General features: G+C 42.2%; 1 protein-coding gene across 14 annotated transcripts in view; it reads right to left on the reverse strand.

The window, feature by feature from the left end:
• The window catches only part of PRDM15 (PR/SET domain 15), a 42,824-nt gene that overhangs the window by 18,616 nt on the left and 6,971 nt on the right, over window positions 1–17,237 (reverse strand). For 8 of the 14 annotated variants that reach the window (XM_074814407.1, XM_074814405.1, XM_074814406.1 and 5 more), the window contains 10 exons: window positions 15,440–15,533; window positions 11,444–11,597; window positions 10,348–10,600; window positions 9,057–9,179; window positions 6,541–6,639; window positions 5,539–5,763; window positions 4,721–4,856; window positions 3,438–3,619; window positions 2,692–2,786; window positions 1,677–1,764 (listed from right to left, as the gene is read on the reverse strand). In XM_074814407.1, the coding sequence (XP_074670508.1) occupies window positions 1,677–1,764; window positions 2,692–2,786; window positions 3,438–3,619; window positions 4,721–4,856; window positions 5,539–5,763; window positions 6,541–6,639; window positions 9,057–9,179; window positions 10,348–10,600; window positions 11,444–11,597; window positions 15,440–15,533 (1,449 nt within the window). Of the gene's footprint in view, window positions 1–1,676; window positions 1,765–2,691; window positions 2,787–3,437; window positions 3,620–4,720; window positions 4,857–5,538; window positions 5,764–6,540; window positions 6,640–9,056; window positions 9,180–10,017; window positions 10,326–10,347; window positions 10,601–11,443; window positions 11,598–15,439; window positions 15,534–16,354; window positions 16,460–17,237 lie in introns of those variants that run through there. The other 6 variants (XM_074814410.1, XM_074814414.1, XM_074814415.1 and 3 more) reach the window with 5 other exon arrangements.

Raw genomic sequence — 17,237 nt, forward strand, 5'->3', positions numbered from 1 at the left:
GTGTTTAAGAGACATGGCTGCTGTCATTGTGAGGCCGCTCTCCATAGTCTTTGAGAAGTTGTGCAGATTGGGGGACATCCACAATACTGGAAAAAGGCTAATGTCACCCCCATCTACAAGAAGGGCTTAAAGGAGGATCTAAGAAATTATAGGCCCATCAGTCTTACTTCAGTCCCCGGGAAAGTTACGGAATGAATCCTCCTGGGGGCTATCACAAGTCAGATGAAGCACATGACTGGGAAAAGCCAGCACAGATCCACAAAGGGCAAATCGTGCTTGGCAAACCTGATTGCCTTCTATGACACAGTAATCTGCTCGGTTCATGTGGGGCGAGCGGTGGACATTGTCTACCTGGATTTCTCCAAGGCTTTCAGTGAGGATCCTCACAGCCTCCTCCTAGAGAAACTGATGTGTTACGGTCTAGACAAGTGGTCTGTGTGGTGGGTGGGGAACTGGCTGACAGGCTGCACCCACAGGCTCCTTTTCAAACTGGCAACCTGTCACAAGTGGGGTCCACCGGGGATCAGTATTGGGCCCAACGCTGTTTACTATCTTCATAAGCCATCTGGATGATGGGATCAAGTGTTCCCTGATGAAGTTTGCTGATGATACCAAACTGAGTGAGGAAGTGGACACATTGGAAGGGAGAGTCACCCTGCAGGAAGACCTGGATAGGCCAGAGGAGTGGGCTAATAAGAACCTTATGAAGTTCAACAAGGACAAGTGACAAGTGTGAGGTCTCATGCCTGGGAAAACACAATCCAGGAGTGCAGCACAGGCTGGGATCTACCTGGCTGGGGAGCAGCTCTGTGGAAAAGGCCCTGGGGGTCCTGGTGGACAACAAGCTCAACAGGAGTGAACAGTGTGCTGCAAAGGCAAAGAAAGCCCAGGGGATGCTGGGTTGTATCAACAAGGGCATCACCGGCAGAGATAAAGAAGTCATCATTCCACTCTACTCAGCGCTTGTCAGGCCACACCTGGAATACTGTGTTCAGTTTTGGTCTCCACTATACAAAAAAAGATGTGGAAAGGCTGGAGAGGGTCCAGACAAGGGCCACAAAGACACTGGGAAGCCTGTCATGTGAAGAAAGGCTGAGGGAATTGGGTTTGTTCAGTTTGTTCAGCCTTGAGAAAAGAAGGATTAGGGGAGACCTTATTACCATGTTCCAGTATTTAAAGGGTGGCTACAAAGAAGATGGAGACTCCCTTTCTTTTTACAAGGAGTCACATGGAAAAGACAAGGGGTAATGGGTACAAGTTACTCCTGGGGAGATTCTGACTGGACACAAGAGGAAAATTTTTCACAGTGATATTAGAGTAATCTTCCCAGAGAAGTGGTGGATTCCCCAGCGTTGGACACTTTTAAGATTCAGCTGGACAGGGTGCTGGGCCATCTTGTCTAGACTGTGTTTTGCCAAGAAACGTTGGACCAGATGATCCCTGAGGTCCCTTCCAACCTGGTATTCTATGATTCTATGATGATAAGTGGATGTGTTGCTCTACAGATTACTGATTACACTTTTCTTATCACAAGAAGAGTTTTTCTGAGGGAAGCGGGGCAGGTTGATTTTTGTGATTATGACCAAAATCTAAATTCCTACTCCACTTCTGTAGTTTCTATGCTGAGATGGATTTGTGGACATGCCAGAGGCAACAGAACAGTCAGCTATTCTCACCTGTCCTGCAGTTATGGAATTCCAATGCACTCTCTATCCGAAAGGCCTTTTCACAGGTGGTGCACTTGTATCTGTACTCACTGTCAACCTGAGGATTGCAAACAGGAAGAGTTTAAGTGGGGAAAAAGTCAAGTCATGTCTGACAGAGAAATTCTAAATCCCAACTACTTTTTCTGCTTTCCGTCTTTTCCAATTTTTCTTCCTTCAACAGGACATTTTAATACACATTGATGCAAAGTTCGGACACTATATCATTCTGCCATGTTCTTACATCTGAGCCTACACAAAAAAAAAAAAAGTAAACCATGCACCTGTGTGCATATAACAGTCTTCCTGATAACCTCTGGTCCAACGCAGACAGAATTTTTGAGAAGTAAGATGTAATCTGACTCATCCTCCAACTCCAGAACAGATGCCAGCAATCTGAGATCTTAGGACCTTGATGCCAAGCAGCAATGGAAATATTCACTGGTAAGGCCCAACTACAGGCATGCTTAATATTTATATGGCAGCAGCACAGAAAGGCCCTCACCAACAGGCATGGTGCTGCTTCTGTGAGCACTGCAGGTTTACACTTGTGCGCATAGCCCTTAATGACACAGCCTTTACCCACAGAGTTCATGCATTAAATGAGGTGGGGATAAATGACACAGGACAAGCAAACAAGACTGGAACAATCTTATTTAGTACCATAAACTGAAGTCAGATTTCATCTCTACATCATGCAGGTCCAGCTAACTCCAGCTTGTCTTGCTGTAACTGATGCCTGAAAACAACTTTCTATAAGAAATTTAGACAGGAAAAAGGACTTGTATGCTCAAAAGCATGTCCACTCTTTGCAAATTCATCAACTGTTCTAACAGAAGATATTATCTCTCCCTATCAGTCTTGTCTCACTTATTCACACGCATATCCTCTCAGATGTAATTGACCCAAGCTCCCCAGCTAGCACCTGGAAGCTCACTGTACCTTTTCACCTAACCTCAGAAAGAGCCCGCTAGTCATTTCCACTCACTTCGTTCCTGCTGTGCTTGTATGAAACATGCTGCTTCAAGCTCTCTTTACGGCTGAACAGCTTTGCGCATTCCTCACATTTAAATAGTTTGTCACCTGAGGGGATCAATCAAGATAAAATAAAAATAAGAAAGCAGTCAGTGACTGATAATAATCAACTCCAGGCAAGACAGGGGAAACCAAAGCACAAGCTACTGCAATCAAACAGGCTAGTGATGAGAAGCCTTAGTAAATTAGGAGATCCAAATAGTGGATTTTAACCTTTTCCAACAATTTTGACAATGATTTTGTTTGGTTCGCCCACCCTTTTTCAGTGATTATTTATTACAGAATCCTTAGGTCACAGACCACTGGAACTGCAGATCACAAGCTAAATGTCAGCTGAGTGCTTTTTACACAATGTTACCCACGTGCCTGTGAAGGTGGGGGGCGATATCTATGTCCATATTTAAAAGGAAGAACAGTTTTGGAAAAACCATCACATCATTGCCCCCGTTTAAAATATGTACCTAAATTCAAATTTTAAACACTCTAATTTCAACTTTCAACTATTATCTTCTCATGCTTTGGTCTGCAAAACTAAAAGAGTTCCCTAGAGAGAGGTTAAGAAAAAGAAAAAAAGAAAAAAAGAAAGAGTTCTATTAAAATTATGTATCCCAATATCTAAGAATAGCCTAGCTCTTTTACTCAAAGGTGGAACCACTGAGAGACAAAATCAACACACAAGTGAGGCAAAATCAAACCCACCGTGGGAACGGATGTGCCTGCTGAGGTTGCTGCTGTTCTGGAATATCTTACTGCAGATACTGCATTGATAGACTCGCTTGTGCTCCCCAAGTTGTTTTATCAGCTTCCGCCGTATACCATGTCTACTGGAGAGAATTAAACTTCTTTTGAGGGACATGGTGTTTTGGTGATGAGCAAACCTACTGGATTAGAGAAAGAAAGGCAGGGACTGAAAGGTATCCCACAGGTCGCAAGAAAGAGTCCCATCAGCTGGCAAAAGCTAGAGGAGTGTTATGCTCAGCTTCTGGCAGGAGAGGGGGGCCAGGAGCTTCCTCACTGCCAAGGCACCCTCCTGGCCCACCCCCTGGAAGCAGCAGTCAGAGCGTGGCTCACTCCAAATTATCTTCACCCAGCACAAACGAGGAAAAAAGCAGCAGCCACCAGCCTCAGAGATTCTCTTTGCAGGCCCCTCAGAGGAACATAAAGGAACTGTTCTGCTTATCCTCTAAAAACATTAGCACTACTTCAGCTTGGAAAGCTTGGCAGTTTGCATGCAGAAGGCGTGTATGAGAAGAGGGCAGCAGGGTGCCAAGAAGCAGTACTGTTGTATTTCCCAGCACAACCACCCGCTGGAATGCATTTTTGATGGCTCTGTGTCTGCTAAGGACTTTAACATATAGCATTACTGGCTAATTTTGAAAAGTCAAGTGCTTTATTTTACAAAAAATAATTCAAAAAGTCAATTTTACCAAGACAAAAAGACATAAAAGAATCTAAATTAATCAAATAACATTTAAGAGTCTCCCTGAGGTTCTGTTATACTGAAGTTTTCCCCTCCCACTGCTCTAAATCTGAAGTATCACACAGACAAATCAACACGAAGTCATTCATGAGTTAAGATGACAAGCAAGACTGAATAATAATAATGGTAAGCATAATTTTTTTAGCAAAAATCTCTTTGCCTGTTTTATGACCAACATTCAACTGAAGTAATATTTCACCTTGCAGCTGCAGGAGGCTTTTGGAATCACACTGAATAAAAGCAGTAACATGATGGAAGATGAAATTCTCATGGTTTATGCTCCAAAATTCTACCACCAGTATCTCACCATCTGTGCACCATCCTTCAGTGTACAAGCCATCTTTGTGGCACCCAAAGTCAGCTCTTGTAGCAGCAGCAGCATCACACAATTTTACGCTAATAAAAAGGAGTATCTGCAGGCTCAGAAGTTGAGCAGAGCTGTTACATGCTACGTAATCTTAATTAAGCCTAAGAGGAAATTTCTGCATCCCAGAACACTTACTTTGTCACTGAACTGATGCTATTTGTGGTGCTAGGCATCTTTCCTAAAACCAATTCCATAATCCTCTCTTCTGCGGCTGAAGGCAGGGCTACCTCTTCTGGTGGGACCTCAGTTACAACATCAGCTACACGTTCCACTGCAAACACATCATAAAAATACAGTGTTAATGTAGATAGCTAGAAATAAAACCTCAAATGCAGAATTTGTAATGAGATGTGGCACTGAACTCATTATTTGTTCACATACATGTTATTTGTCAACGACAAATAATGGATTGCTAATGAGTAGGTAGCACTTGCAGAGAGTGTGGGCACTGAAAAGTAAGATGTAGCCAACGTCTCTTACAAAGGCCTTATTTCTTACCTTTTCATCCTATTACTAAGGGGTCAGTGGACTATACATCATGAAACTTCCTACTAGAACTTATCTTAAAGAGAAGCAAGGCCCTGAAAAAAGCCCCTTTCAAGAATAAACCTTAAGGCACCGAGAGGAAAGTATCTCCTCTTGAGAGAGAGGATGCTTTGCCTCCTGTTCCTTCTTGCAAAAAGCTAGGCAGGTCTCTCATAACCACTATTCTGTGTTTCTCTGGGCCTCTCTATTACTAAAACTGTCACAGAAAAATGCAGGTAATCTAAGTGTAGGTGCTGCAACATTTAGCATATACAAGGCCCTCAGAGATTATTAACAAAGTTTGCTTTAGTGATATAACTAAAAACCTCCATCTTGTCTCTGTGCTATGTTTTAGGCCTTTCTGAGAAGGTATCAATACAGACATATGAGGCAATAGATGCTTAGCATTTTCTTAAGTTCTGTTTCACCTGCAGAATCTTTCTCTTCAATAACGACAAGAGGCGTTTCTGCTTTTGCTGTTCTGGGCTTTCTTCCCCGCCTGGCCTTCCTCCTTGAGTCTGTACTGGCACTGGCTGCATCACAAATCACTGGCTGATCCACAGCGGGAGCCTCTGCTGCTTTCTCTGCAACAGCCTCATTTTGGCTGGTTTGGGGGGCACCTTTAGCTTGTTCCAGGTGACTCAGCAAGTGGTCTGTGTGGATAGGAAAGAACAAGAGGGTAAGGAGGAAAGAACCTGTCATGAAATACTCAAAGGGAGAGATCCAGCTGAAGCCTATCCATCAGGTCAACCTTACTTAGCAGAGACCCAATTATTTCAAAAGCAGTCACAATATCTTCCTAAATAAAAGAATAGAGTCTATTAAACATTGAAACGATTACTCCTAGGGACTGAATTTTTTAAGAGATTTGTTAGATATCACTGGAAAAAGTTTGTGCCCCCTGATAATGGGTAAATTTTTCCAAATGCCCAAGTTATTTAGTAGCCTAAGTCCCCTTTTCAAAAATAATTCATCAATCTTAAATATACAAAGTTCTTTTGAAAACTGCATAAAATAGCTGCAAATGAAATGCAGAAAAAAAAAGTTTTTTGTTATCTTTACTAAATCTGTGCCATAAATACCAGACAGACAATATCACTAAGTATAAGCTGGCATCACTAACCTTATACACTGCTCATGCAGTTCCCCATCCTTGATATTCCTAACATTCACATGTCATCCTCTAGACAACAGTTTTATTTCTTCTAGATTCAACATCACAGGTGTTTGCCCAGAGACTGACCACTGCTACATCCAGAATATCACTGTTTTACCTTCCCCGCTACTCTTTTCTTAAAGGAACACAAAAATTAAAACTTTTATCCTACTGCATCATGAACAAGGTATGGCTTCACAGTATCCTGCTCTGGAAGAGCATAATTCTCCTGATGCTTCTCAGTACTCTCTCATTAATCTCTAGCACTTCTTACCTGTCAGCATCTGAGGCTCCTGAAAAGCCGAAGAACACACTTTACACGCCCACTGGCTGGACTCTGCTTCTGCAGCTCCACTGCCTTCTGGAGTGTTCACTAAATCACAACAAGAAGAAATACTGAAAAGCTTTGAAAATGGGAAGGTGGTAAATCCCTGTAGTTTTGTTTATCTTGCAATAACTCCCTGGGTATGACAAGTTACGATTTAAGCAGTAAGAGGCCCACAGGGGCAGCTAGTACCACTTCAGGATTTTCCAAACATGAACACTTGAAACATCAAAACAGATGAGAAGTCAGAACAGAAACTAAATGATGCCAGGAGAGAATATTAGTGCTCCTGTAAAGTCTTGAGGGTCCCTTTACTACTTTCTAAAGAACTGTGATTATCAAAGTCACAATATAAAGTAATTTTTAGCACCTTTAAAACTGGGGTTACCAGTCTTATTCTGGGTCAGCTGAGGACAGAAGCAGAAGCCTCCTTGCTCTTTGTGAAGAGCATTGCACAGTAAGAACATTTGGATTAGCAGAAGTAAGGGTGAGGACAATGAAAATCTGGTTTTGAGTGGTGTCATTAATTAGATGTTCTATGAAACCACCATATTCATGTTTTAATTAACATATCACCTCACACCAGAAAAAGAAAGTAAAGAAGAAATTAGGGGGAAAATGGAACTGGAATGAAAAAAGAGGAAAGTGGTTACTCTGTTCACAGTCCATTGCCTTTAAGTCCTTGGATGATATATATGTCTGAATTTGTCAAGAAGATCTGATAAATCTGGACTGGTTCAGAGATTTTTCTGGTACACACAAAACTGAATATTCCACAGTCTACAAGACTCCCCCAGAGGAGGAAGATGACACTGAAATTAGGTTAAGTGAATGGCAGCACAGGAGATTCAAACTGTACCTCAGTTTCTGCCACAGATTTCCTGTATGATCGTTAGCAAGTCAACCTCTTTCTGCCTGAGGACCCCATCTGTAATGGGATGATAACTTACTTCCTCCTTTTCACTGTTGGCTTGTAAACCAAAATAAAAGATTATCTGAGGGGGAGGTTGTTCCCTGCTATAAATTATGTTCAACATTCTGCACTACAGAGGTGTGATCTCATCCATGCTGTAATAAATAAATAAAAAATGACTAGACAATTCAGCAACAGAGATTCCTTCTTCACAGGCTACATAAAGAATTTCTTATCTTGAGAGCTCTGTCCAGGAGGCCAAAACCAATGAACCTAAACCCCAAGATCCTGCATAACTTTAAAAGAAGTCAGATTGGTAAGCCACATATAAGCTACTCTATCTGTCTCATGAAGTTGCAGGCTAGTAAAACTGAAAAAGCACTATCTGCAAAACTGAAGTCTGTCTTGGAAAATTATCCCTGACTCTGCACTTCTCTTGCTCCTTAGCTGCCTCAAGCACTAAACCTAGAAACCCTAGTTGTGCACTGGTTTGCCAGGAAGAGTCAGGTCCTGTTTATGTTCCCACTTCTTCAGGCCACCAGGGCAGCTGCAGGGCAAACCAGTTTACTTGGAAGCACAGATCTGTCAGTTGGCAACTGCTTTGTATGGCTTAAGGTAAACAGTCAGAATGAAAAAAGAGGCATATTTTGTTTTGGAAACACCAGAACACTATAGTAGTGGGAACACTTTAGGCTTCCCAAAGTATAAAAGACAGCATTTTGTTTCTATTGAAGCTGGACTTACAGACAGTAAGATGAAGGATGTAGGAGGGGCTGTTCAAATTCTTCATAGTTTTTCCCCTCCCTGGAAAAATCAATGATGCCAAACTGAAAGACAACTCCCCAGACAACTTCACATTTTAGCTGTGAGAGTATTCAAGTTCAATGAATGGATCTTCTGATGAATTTCTCTGTGGACATCTCCAACAACTCTCCTCCTCTTCTTATCAGAGATTAGGGGGGGCAGGGGTATTGGTTCATAATCGACTAGTTATTTCCTGAGCCATATGTTCTTTGCCAAGAATATCTTTGCCAAGAATATCCGTATTGCTTATAAGCTTATCTAAATTTGAGTTCCTGTAATCTAGAACAGTCCGAACTCTAATAGGCCTCTGGTATTATTGTAATTTGGCGATGGCCAGTGTTCTTGTCATTTCCAAACAGCATTGTTCTTACATACACTCAGTCTCATGTTTTCTTCTAGAATGTGATCATCTGAACGATTACACTTTGCACAGAGTCTGAAGATTTTCTCTGCAATTGCCCCCACCCCAACACTAACCACCTCCAAATTTAGAAACAGTTGTTGTTTTCATGAAAATCATCTGCCTAAAGGTTTATTGGCCCCTCTATCACATTTTAACCTGCATAGGTATCTTAAGCACCATGCTCATAGAAATAAAAAGAAAAATCCAGACTTTCAAATCATCTCCAAATTAATATTTGCTGAAAGTTATATAACCATAATATCTGCACAGAAGTGGTACACCTAACAGCTCTTTAGATTTGTTTCTGTCCTCTATCTCCCTTAAAAATACTGCAATTTTGCATACCTGCTGGATCAGCTGCTGGTATGCTGGATTTCTTCGTTTTTTTATGGGGTAAGACAGCAGACGAAGGTTTTGAAGGGATTTTATTCCCCTCTTTATCAGATTCCATCACTACCAAGCACGTATCTGTGAAGAGGAAAAACAGTTCCTTTACTTTACTTTCCAGACCCTTTGATTCTCTTGCTCTGTGCTGAGGGCAGTAACCAGTCAGAAAGCTTTGCCCTGTAGCAGGCCTGCAAAAACCATTCTCATGTGAAATCCTAACCAGGACATTCTTATGCCCAAATCTCATACAATGTGCCTTTCATATTCTGGAGCGTATAGTGAAAGTGCTGAACAGAGAAAGCAGAACGTACCCAAACAGTATTTTTAAATAACCACACGCACACAAAAATAAATGAACAGGTTAAACCAAAGAGGAAAAAGATGAAACCTCTCAGTTAATACCAACTGGAAACCTCTGAGAATTCAGAAACCTGTTAACTGCATTGATTCAGCTGTAGCACATTAAGACTGTGCTTACCATCAAGATCAGCCATAAAGCATGTTGATGGCAACGGCCTCTCCCCAAGCCATTTGTCACCCCAAACTATACTCAGCGTAGCGGTAATACCATTCAGGGAGTACTCCCAACTCAAGAGCAGAAAGAAAATGCCCTTGCAATGCTAAAGGATCATGCCTCTTAGCTGTAGAAATGCAAAAGCAGAAGAAAACGAAGGTGCAGAGGAACAAAAAACTTCTGGCAATTCTAAAAAATCTGCTGCCTTTCTTTGCCAATGCACAAGCAATCATGTCGAATGGCAGTTCACTCCTGAGCTTATCTTATTCTAATGGGTCCCACGTGAGGTCACATAAAAGTTGTTTTTTAGAACCGTTTAACAGTTCTGAGCAAAACCAAAACATTTTCACTACAACTGAAAAAGAATGGCTTCTTTAGAAAATCTGAATATATGTTCAGACTTACACTGACACTTGGGTTCCTTTGCTGTTCTGTCCAGAAACGTTTTTGATGCAACCACCAGTTCTTTAGTTAAAAAAATATTTATCCGGTTTGTTCACTCTGAGGAGGCTGAATCATCAACTAGGCCATCCGTTTTCAAAAACTCAGTTGTATCATGGTGAAGAATCTATGCTTTTTCTTGTAGGGCAAGCATGTATGCAGGTCAGCCTGACTCTAAAGGCTAACAGGGTCAGAGCCTACTTCATAAACAGCACTATCAACTACAACAGTAGGGGACTATCAGTCCCTATCAGGACTGGGCCCTTAGGAAGGAAAAAAGGCCCCCACACATACCATTGGCAATACTAGTGACCTGCTTCAGCATTGGCTTTTCCATTTTTTTGGCGTAAAAAGCTGCATACCACACTCGCAGCTCAGTTCCTGGTGGGATGTCCCGGGACGTGGTGAAGTAAATATCATTGTCATGCTGGAAGGCAGTTAAGTTTTGATGCTCATATTCAGTGGCTGGTCGCACCATCATCATCCAGTTGCAATCATCTTCATTTGAGGTATCAAAATATACCAAGGGCCCATCCTTCCGGAACACCTGCCAAGCAAAATATGTATATAATAAAACCCTAACAAATAATAGAAAGTTAAGAATAATTTTTATTTTCTGCTTTTGCAATGGCTTCCATTCAATGAACATCAGAGACCAAACAAGCCTCAACACCTGCATCAGGCATGTTTCACATATCAGTCACATCCTCAGATGATTAAGTCTGAGACAGGCTACCAAAGGCAGGATGGGAACAAACTGAACTTCTAGCCTAAGAATTCTTGCTATAGTCACCAGTTTCTCACAAAATTTGAATGACTGAATACAGGAGAATGGAGGGGAATCCAAACAGCATGCTGTGAAACACCCATCAGCCCAAGCCACACTTCTAAATCATTTACTTCTGAGTTAGGTATTACTGAAAACTAAGACTGAATTCAATTTTTACCATAGCGTTTTTCCTACCAAAATGCCAGACAGAAAAAAAATATTTATTCTGCATGTTCCATAAAACTAATGCATATGTCACTCATTAAGCAAATACAATCAAATTGAAGAAACTCATTCAAACAACTGAAATGAACTGCCATAGTCATTGTCCCTCTCGTATCATCACATGCAGAAGGTGAAAGATAAGCAGTTTTGCTGACTGTATCCTAGCCCTATCTCCTATAGGGATGTTCACGACAAACATGCAGAACGAGACTCTAGTTTGGTTCTTCTGTAGCTTGCCCAGAGAAAGTTTAACTAGTCTGATATAGGGCATGCCAAAAAAATGTCTCAAATAACCCCCTTACACACTTTTTTTTTTTTCCCATAGCGTTAGATAGTATAAATTCATCACAGATAAAACTGACTCCTTGTTATTGCTTTTCATGTGCCTTGTCTTACCTTCAGGGGAAAAACGGATTCTTTTTCCAGCTTGGCAACTCTCTTGGATTCAAATGGGCCAAACTGGGTACGTTTCACTAGCTGAGTCAGAGCAAACACTCCTTCAGTCCCATCTTCCAACTGTCTTATCTCCAAATTAGAAGGCAGAGATGACCTAAATATGGAGGAGAGGATTGAGAAAAAAACCCACAATTACACATAGGACAACACCACAGGAACCCATGGAAGAAAGAAGTCAACATCTATTTTTCCAATCTCCAGTGACAGCAAAGTTTTCTGATCAAAATACCCTAACTTTGAGGATTTATAAATAAACAGAGAACAACTACCAGCAGTGAAGGAGGGCCACATCAGTGATTACTTGAGAGCGCTCAACCCCTGTAAGTCCAGGGACCTCACAGGCTGCACCTTCCAATACCATAGTGAGACTATTCCCTACCATCTTGGAAAGATAATGGACATCAGGGGAGGTCCCCAATGACCAAAGAAAGTCAGATGTTGCACCCATCTTCAAAAAAGGCCAAAAGGATGACACAAGGAACTACAGGTTTATTGACTTCACTTCAGTCCCTGGGAAAATCATGGAACAAGACCTTTTGGGAGGTGTTTATGGGCACATGAGGAGAAGGTGACTGGAAACAGTCACTATGAATTGATTAAGGGCAACTCACGCCTGACAAACTGTTTGCCTTCCCGGATAAAATTACCAGGATTGTGGATGAGGGGTGAGCAGTGTACATCATTTCCCTTGACTTTAGTAAGGCTTTCAGCACTATCTCTGTATCCAAGCTGGGATGTCATGGTCTGGATGAGTACACAACTACTAGAGTAAATAACTTGTTGGGTGGTCAGGCTTAGAGAGTCATGATCAACGGTTCTTTACACCTGGAGGCCACAACTGGGGCACCACAGAGGTCTGTGCTGGAACCTGCACTGTTTAACATCTTCATTGACAACCTAGAAGGGGCAATGGAGTGCACTCTCATCCAGTTTGCAGACCACACTAACTGGGGGACACAGTCCGTATGTCTGAGGGCAGGACTGCTATCCAGAGAGACCTGGATAGCCTGAGGAGATACACTGACAGAAACGACATGAAATTCCAAGGACAAATGCAAAATCCTGCACCTGGGAAGGAAGAACCTTAGTCAGTACCATCACTGGGGAGAAAGACGCTGGGGGTGGCAGTGGGCAGCAAGCTGGACATGAGGCCACAGCATGTCCCAGCAGCAAAGGGGGCCAAACGCATGCTGGATGGTATGAACAGGAACAGCCAACTGATTGAGGCAAGTGACTGTCCCCCCCTGCTTTGCACTTGCTAGATCCTATCTATCTATTGCCTCCTGTTTTGGGCTCCCAGTATGGGAAAAACATTGACAAACTGGAGTGAGCTCAGGGGAGGACCACCAGGATGGTCAAGGGCTAAAGCAGTCACCCTGTGAGGAGAGGCTGGGGAAGCAGAGCTTGATCAGTCTGGGGACTGTGGGATCCCAAAGAGCCACCTGTGTACACCCAGAGGGATGTCACTGAGATGGAGGAGTCAGGCTCTTCCCACAGTAGAAGAGCAGAAGAGCCAATAAGCATAAAAATGAAAAACGAGCGGTTCAGCCCAGATGTTAGTTTTCACTGGAATATCCTGAGACCTATTCCAAAATGAATTATCCTATGACTCTACAAACCTTTAGTTATGATCATGCTTATTTTAAAAAGTAACCTATATCCCTTCCCAAATTAAAACTTAATTAAATACTTATGCAGATCATAGCCCTAAAGATGAAAGCCCTGGAAGTTTCCCTCCTGTCTTCTAGCTCCCTTATTACAAAGATTGATACATTGATCACAAGTGCTTGTGTGCTCCCAGCCCCTCTCATTTACCAAACAAGCTTCTGAGAAGAACTATATGTAGTAAATATTGTTACTACATGAAATACACAGAGAACTCCTTCCCAGAAAATCATATGACTGGAACCACCATATTGGTTTTACAGACACCAAATGCAACCCTGTTTTTTCACGTCTATGCTAATGGATGAAAAGCTAAAAATAATCAGACAGGCTACTGACTACTCTATAGAAGCTGACACTGGCAGATCCACTTTCCTGTCTAGATGAAGAGAAATACAAAAAGACTACAATCACAGTGATAAGCAAATGAATTGCAAAAATGCTTTCAGTTTTCATTAACAGAATATGTTAGTGAACAGAATATGTTCACTGTTAGAGACAGTGAAGTTCAGAAGATGTTTGTTAACACTTCTTTTCTAACCACAAAGCATCCATTTTATCTTTTCAGTAGGACAGAGAAAACAACGATCAGGTGGTTAAGCAACTAGACTGGTTTTTAAGAGATTCATATCCAGTTTGTGGTTAAACTTGCCCTCAACCTGAGGGTTGAGTTGCCCTCAACTCACTCTCTCAGCTACTATTCCCCAGATGCAAAATAAAGGCTGCAATTACATTTCTTCTTTCCCTTTCTTACCTTACCTGCTTTCGACTGTAAACTCTTCAGGAAAATAAATATATTTTTCTGTAACATGGCCATTTTTAAACTCTGCTTTCAAATCCACTATCCAGCAGCCCACACTTCCACTAGGGAAAACTTAGCATCTGCATGTCAAAAAAAGGCTGAGAACCAGTGCATGCACCATATTTGCAAACATTCACAGTTGGAACATCTGGATCTATGGTAATTCTCCACTGTACAAATAAATAAGAGCGTTAAATTGCGAGGCAAAAAAAGAAAAAAAGAAAAAAGATAAGAAATAATAGTTTAACTTGTCATCGAATCTGCTTAGTATGGGCTAGAGACTTACTGCACTGCCCAGTTCCCATGAGTAAGAAAAGCACCTCTGTAACCAGTTTCTATTATTCCTACAGGCATTTTGAAATTACCCACTAGAGGTTAGTGTCAGGGCTGTTAAGACAGGAGTCCTCATTAACACCTGCTGCAGGGGATCATTCAGGCAGGTTTCCAGGTACAGGAAGGTGGTGCCTGGCAGGAGCTGCAGGGAGCTTCATTTTCTGGAAAGGCCCAGAAAAATGGCTACAGCTCCTGCACACGTGCGGCCAGTGTACACTGTGGGACACCAAGAGCACCCTGCCCAGGCAGAAGGGGTCACGGCACCTGTGCAGCAGACTCAGCATGTTCAGTATTTGTTACAAAGTTGATCCTGGGAATACACAGTACTGCCTGCATAGCCAGCATGCCTCAGACTAACTGCCCACGTGCCCATGTTTGCTGTCCATGACTTCCCAAGAAGAAATAGGGAAGCCATAAGCACATTATATAATACATGAAGCCATTTGAACTCTCTTCCCTTTTTGGATTTCTACCATATCTTCATGATAGTGGTTTCTTTCCCTTAGCCTTCCATTTTACACCTTAATATGAATTTTGCTGACAATGCCCAATTGCCTTTCTCTGTAAAAATCACTACTCAGTGTTGTTTTCTCCTAACTAGATTTAGTCTATTTGTTTCTTTTGACAAGCACAAATGTTTCTGCTGTGCTGTCACAGATCTTCTGACAGAAGCATTATCCCTAACCATTCATAAAGACTCACAATAATGAGAACAACTTGTTTTGCTTCTCAGTGGAGGAACCACAGAGGTTATACCAAGCAGGAGGACACAACCATTCACATGAATGAGAAATCCTCATATGTTTCTCTGAAACTAGTATGGTACATCTGAGACAGGGGAAAAGTCGCAGGTACTCGACCAAGACAGAAATCATCACCCCATCTGGCACTATCTGACTTTTTGCCAGAAATCTCAGCAAAAAAGCCAAGTCCTGATGAGCAGCAAGTTATTTTTTGGCTTCCATTCAGTAGAGCACTTCAGTGCGTGCATCAATTTTTCTATTTAATCAAAGCCATGTGCTTTCTACAGATTGGGACTTCACTTCTCAGCTGTCAGCGTGACACCCATTAAACACAAATATGCTTTAAAGAACACGGGTGTTGGGTTAGTCAGAACTAACACAAACGTTCCTTACCTTGCTCTGCTCAGCACAAAGGAGTCTTTGACTGTCACCACTGGGCCTAGTTCAGGACACTCTGAATCATGGTACTGCCTACAGTCCTCGCACCCTGCAAGGAAGCAGACAGCATACAGAAAGGTTGATGAAAACACTTTTGTAAGATAGCTGCCTCCTCCTTTCAAGGACCAAATACAAAATCTAGCCCCAGACAAAATACATACATATAGAGGCAGATGTTTATTTATGTTGTTTAAAAGAACATGCATAATTGAACATCAAGTTGATAGCTGGCACCTGTGTAGGTGAGGTAACACACACCGTGATCAGTACTATCAGAAGACAATTGTTTAAATTCTCTCTCAAAGGAAAATAATTGCCTTATATCCACAGTAAATATTCTGCTTACAGATGGCATTATTCTTCAGATAAAGTGCCATAACATCTAGCAGCTACAGAAAACCACATTACTACCTTCAACAGAACCCAGGCTTTTAGAAACATCTTGGGTAGTGTGGTCTTTTTAGTGACAGGAAGCATAAACCCAGTACCAGCAACAGAACTGGCACAGGGCCTCAGCAGGGCATGAGCCACGCCTGGCCTGCTCACACTCCTCACCCACGGTGCAGGGAGAGATACCGCCAAGATACCTGCTGGTGCCTTTCCAAACAAGTCAGCTGGCTGCACCATACCCTTTGGCCACTTCTTAACTCACTGTCAGCTTACCCAAGCTAACTTTTAGTTTAAGTGGCTATATATTACCCAGAACTGAACAGTTCCTAAGAAACAATTTTCAGACCAGGATAATTTGAGGCTTTCTAAAATAAGCCAATTTAACAGGATTTCAAATGCATATACATTGCTTCATTGTGAAAAACAGCTGTCAAACTGCCCTGCCTGGTCAGCTGCTGATGCAGCTTAAGAAGTCATCACCTCACAGGGGTTATATTCCTATAGTGCAATTTCCATCTGTGCTCCATGCTCATGAGGGCGAGTCAGGTAACCTCAGTAAGGATGCAAAGCAGAGGGTGGTTACACCTTGTTTGGGAAGAGAACAAGACAAAAGTCATGTCATTGCAGGGTATACCTCCTCTGGTAAAGCCAGTCTGTACTCCTAACCGGAAACCTCTCCCTCCCAGTATTTGTCCCAGTGAACTAACAAAAGGATTTATTCTAAGAGGTGGAAAAGGGATCCCAAGCTACAACGCACAGCTCCATGCTGTTTCCTCTTCTGGCAATAAAAACAGCTTAGCAGTGAAAAATCCACATACATTTGACAAACAGCAGCACCAGCTCGTGCAATGCCCAAGCCTGGCTGCTGCTTCCTGTACAGCTGTTTGTGCTGCCTTCTGGTGAATCAAGGAATGAAACAACCAGCTTTTCCCATCAAGTTTATTTTTCATCTGAATGAATTTCCCAGTCCAGTTTGCTGTAGAGCACCAGATTGCTGTATCACAGGAAAAGACCAGTGGGCAGGTGCTATCCACACAGCATCAAAACTAAGCCTACAGCCAAACGGCCTCCCCCATCCTGCACTGTTACCATATCCCCCCTGCCTTAGGTGTGCCTGCAGCTCACACTGTGCTTTAACATTACTGAAATAATCTGAGCTAAATATAAATTTCCAAAACCACAGAGGGCGGAGGAGTCAGAGAGGAATGTGTAAACCAGACTGCTGAAAAGAACTGGATTATCATCCACAAAGGGTTGTCATAACCAACAGGGACAGGAAGGCATAGCCAGAGCGACAGCTTCTTAAATGGACTTTGCTGCCAAAGGAAATGAAGTACTTCATCATTACCCTTATCTTTCAACT

Source organism: Strix aluco, chromosome 2 (genome assembly GCF_031877795.1).
Source record: "Strix aluco isolate bStrAlu1 chromosome 2, bStrAlu1.hap1, whole genome shotgun sequence".
Lineage (NCBI taxonomy): Eukaryota > Metazoa > Chordata > Aves > Strigiformes > Strigidae > Strix > Strix aluco.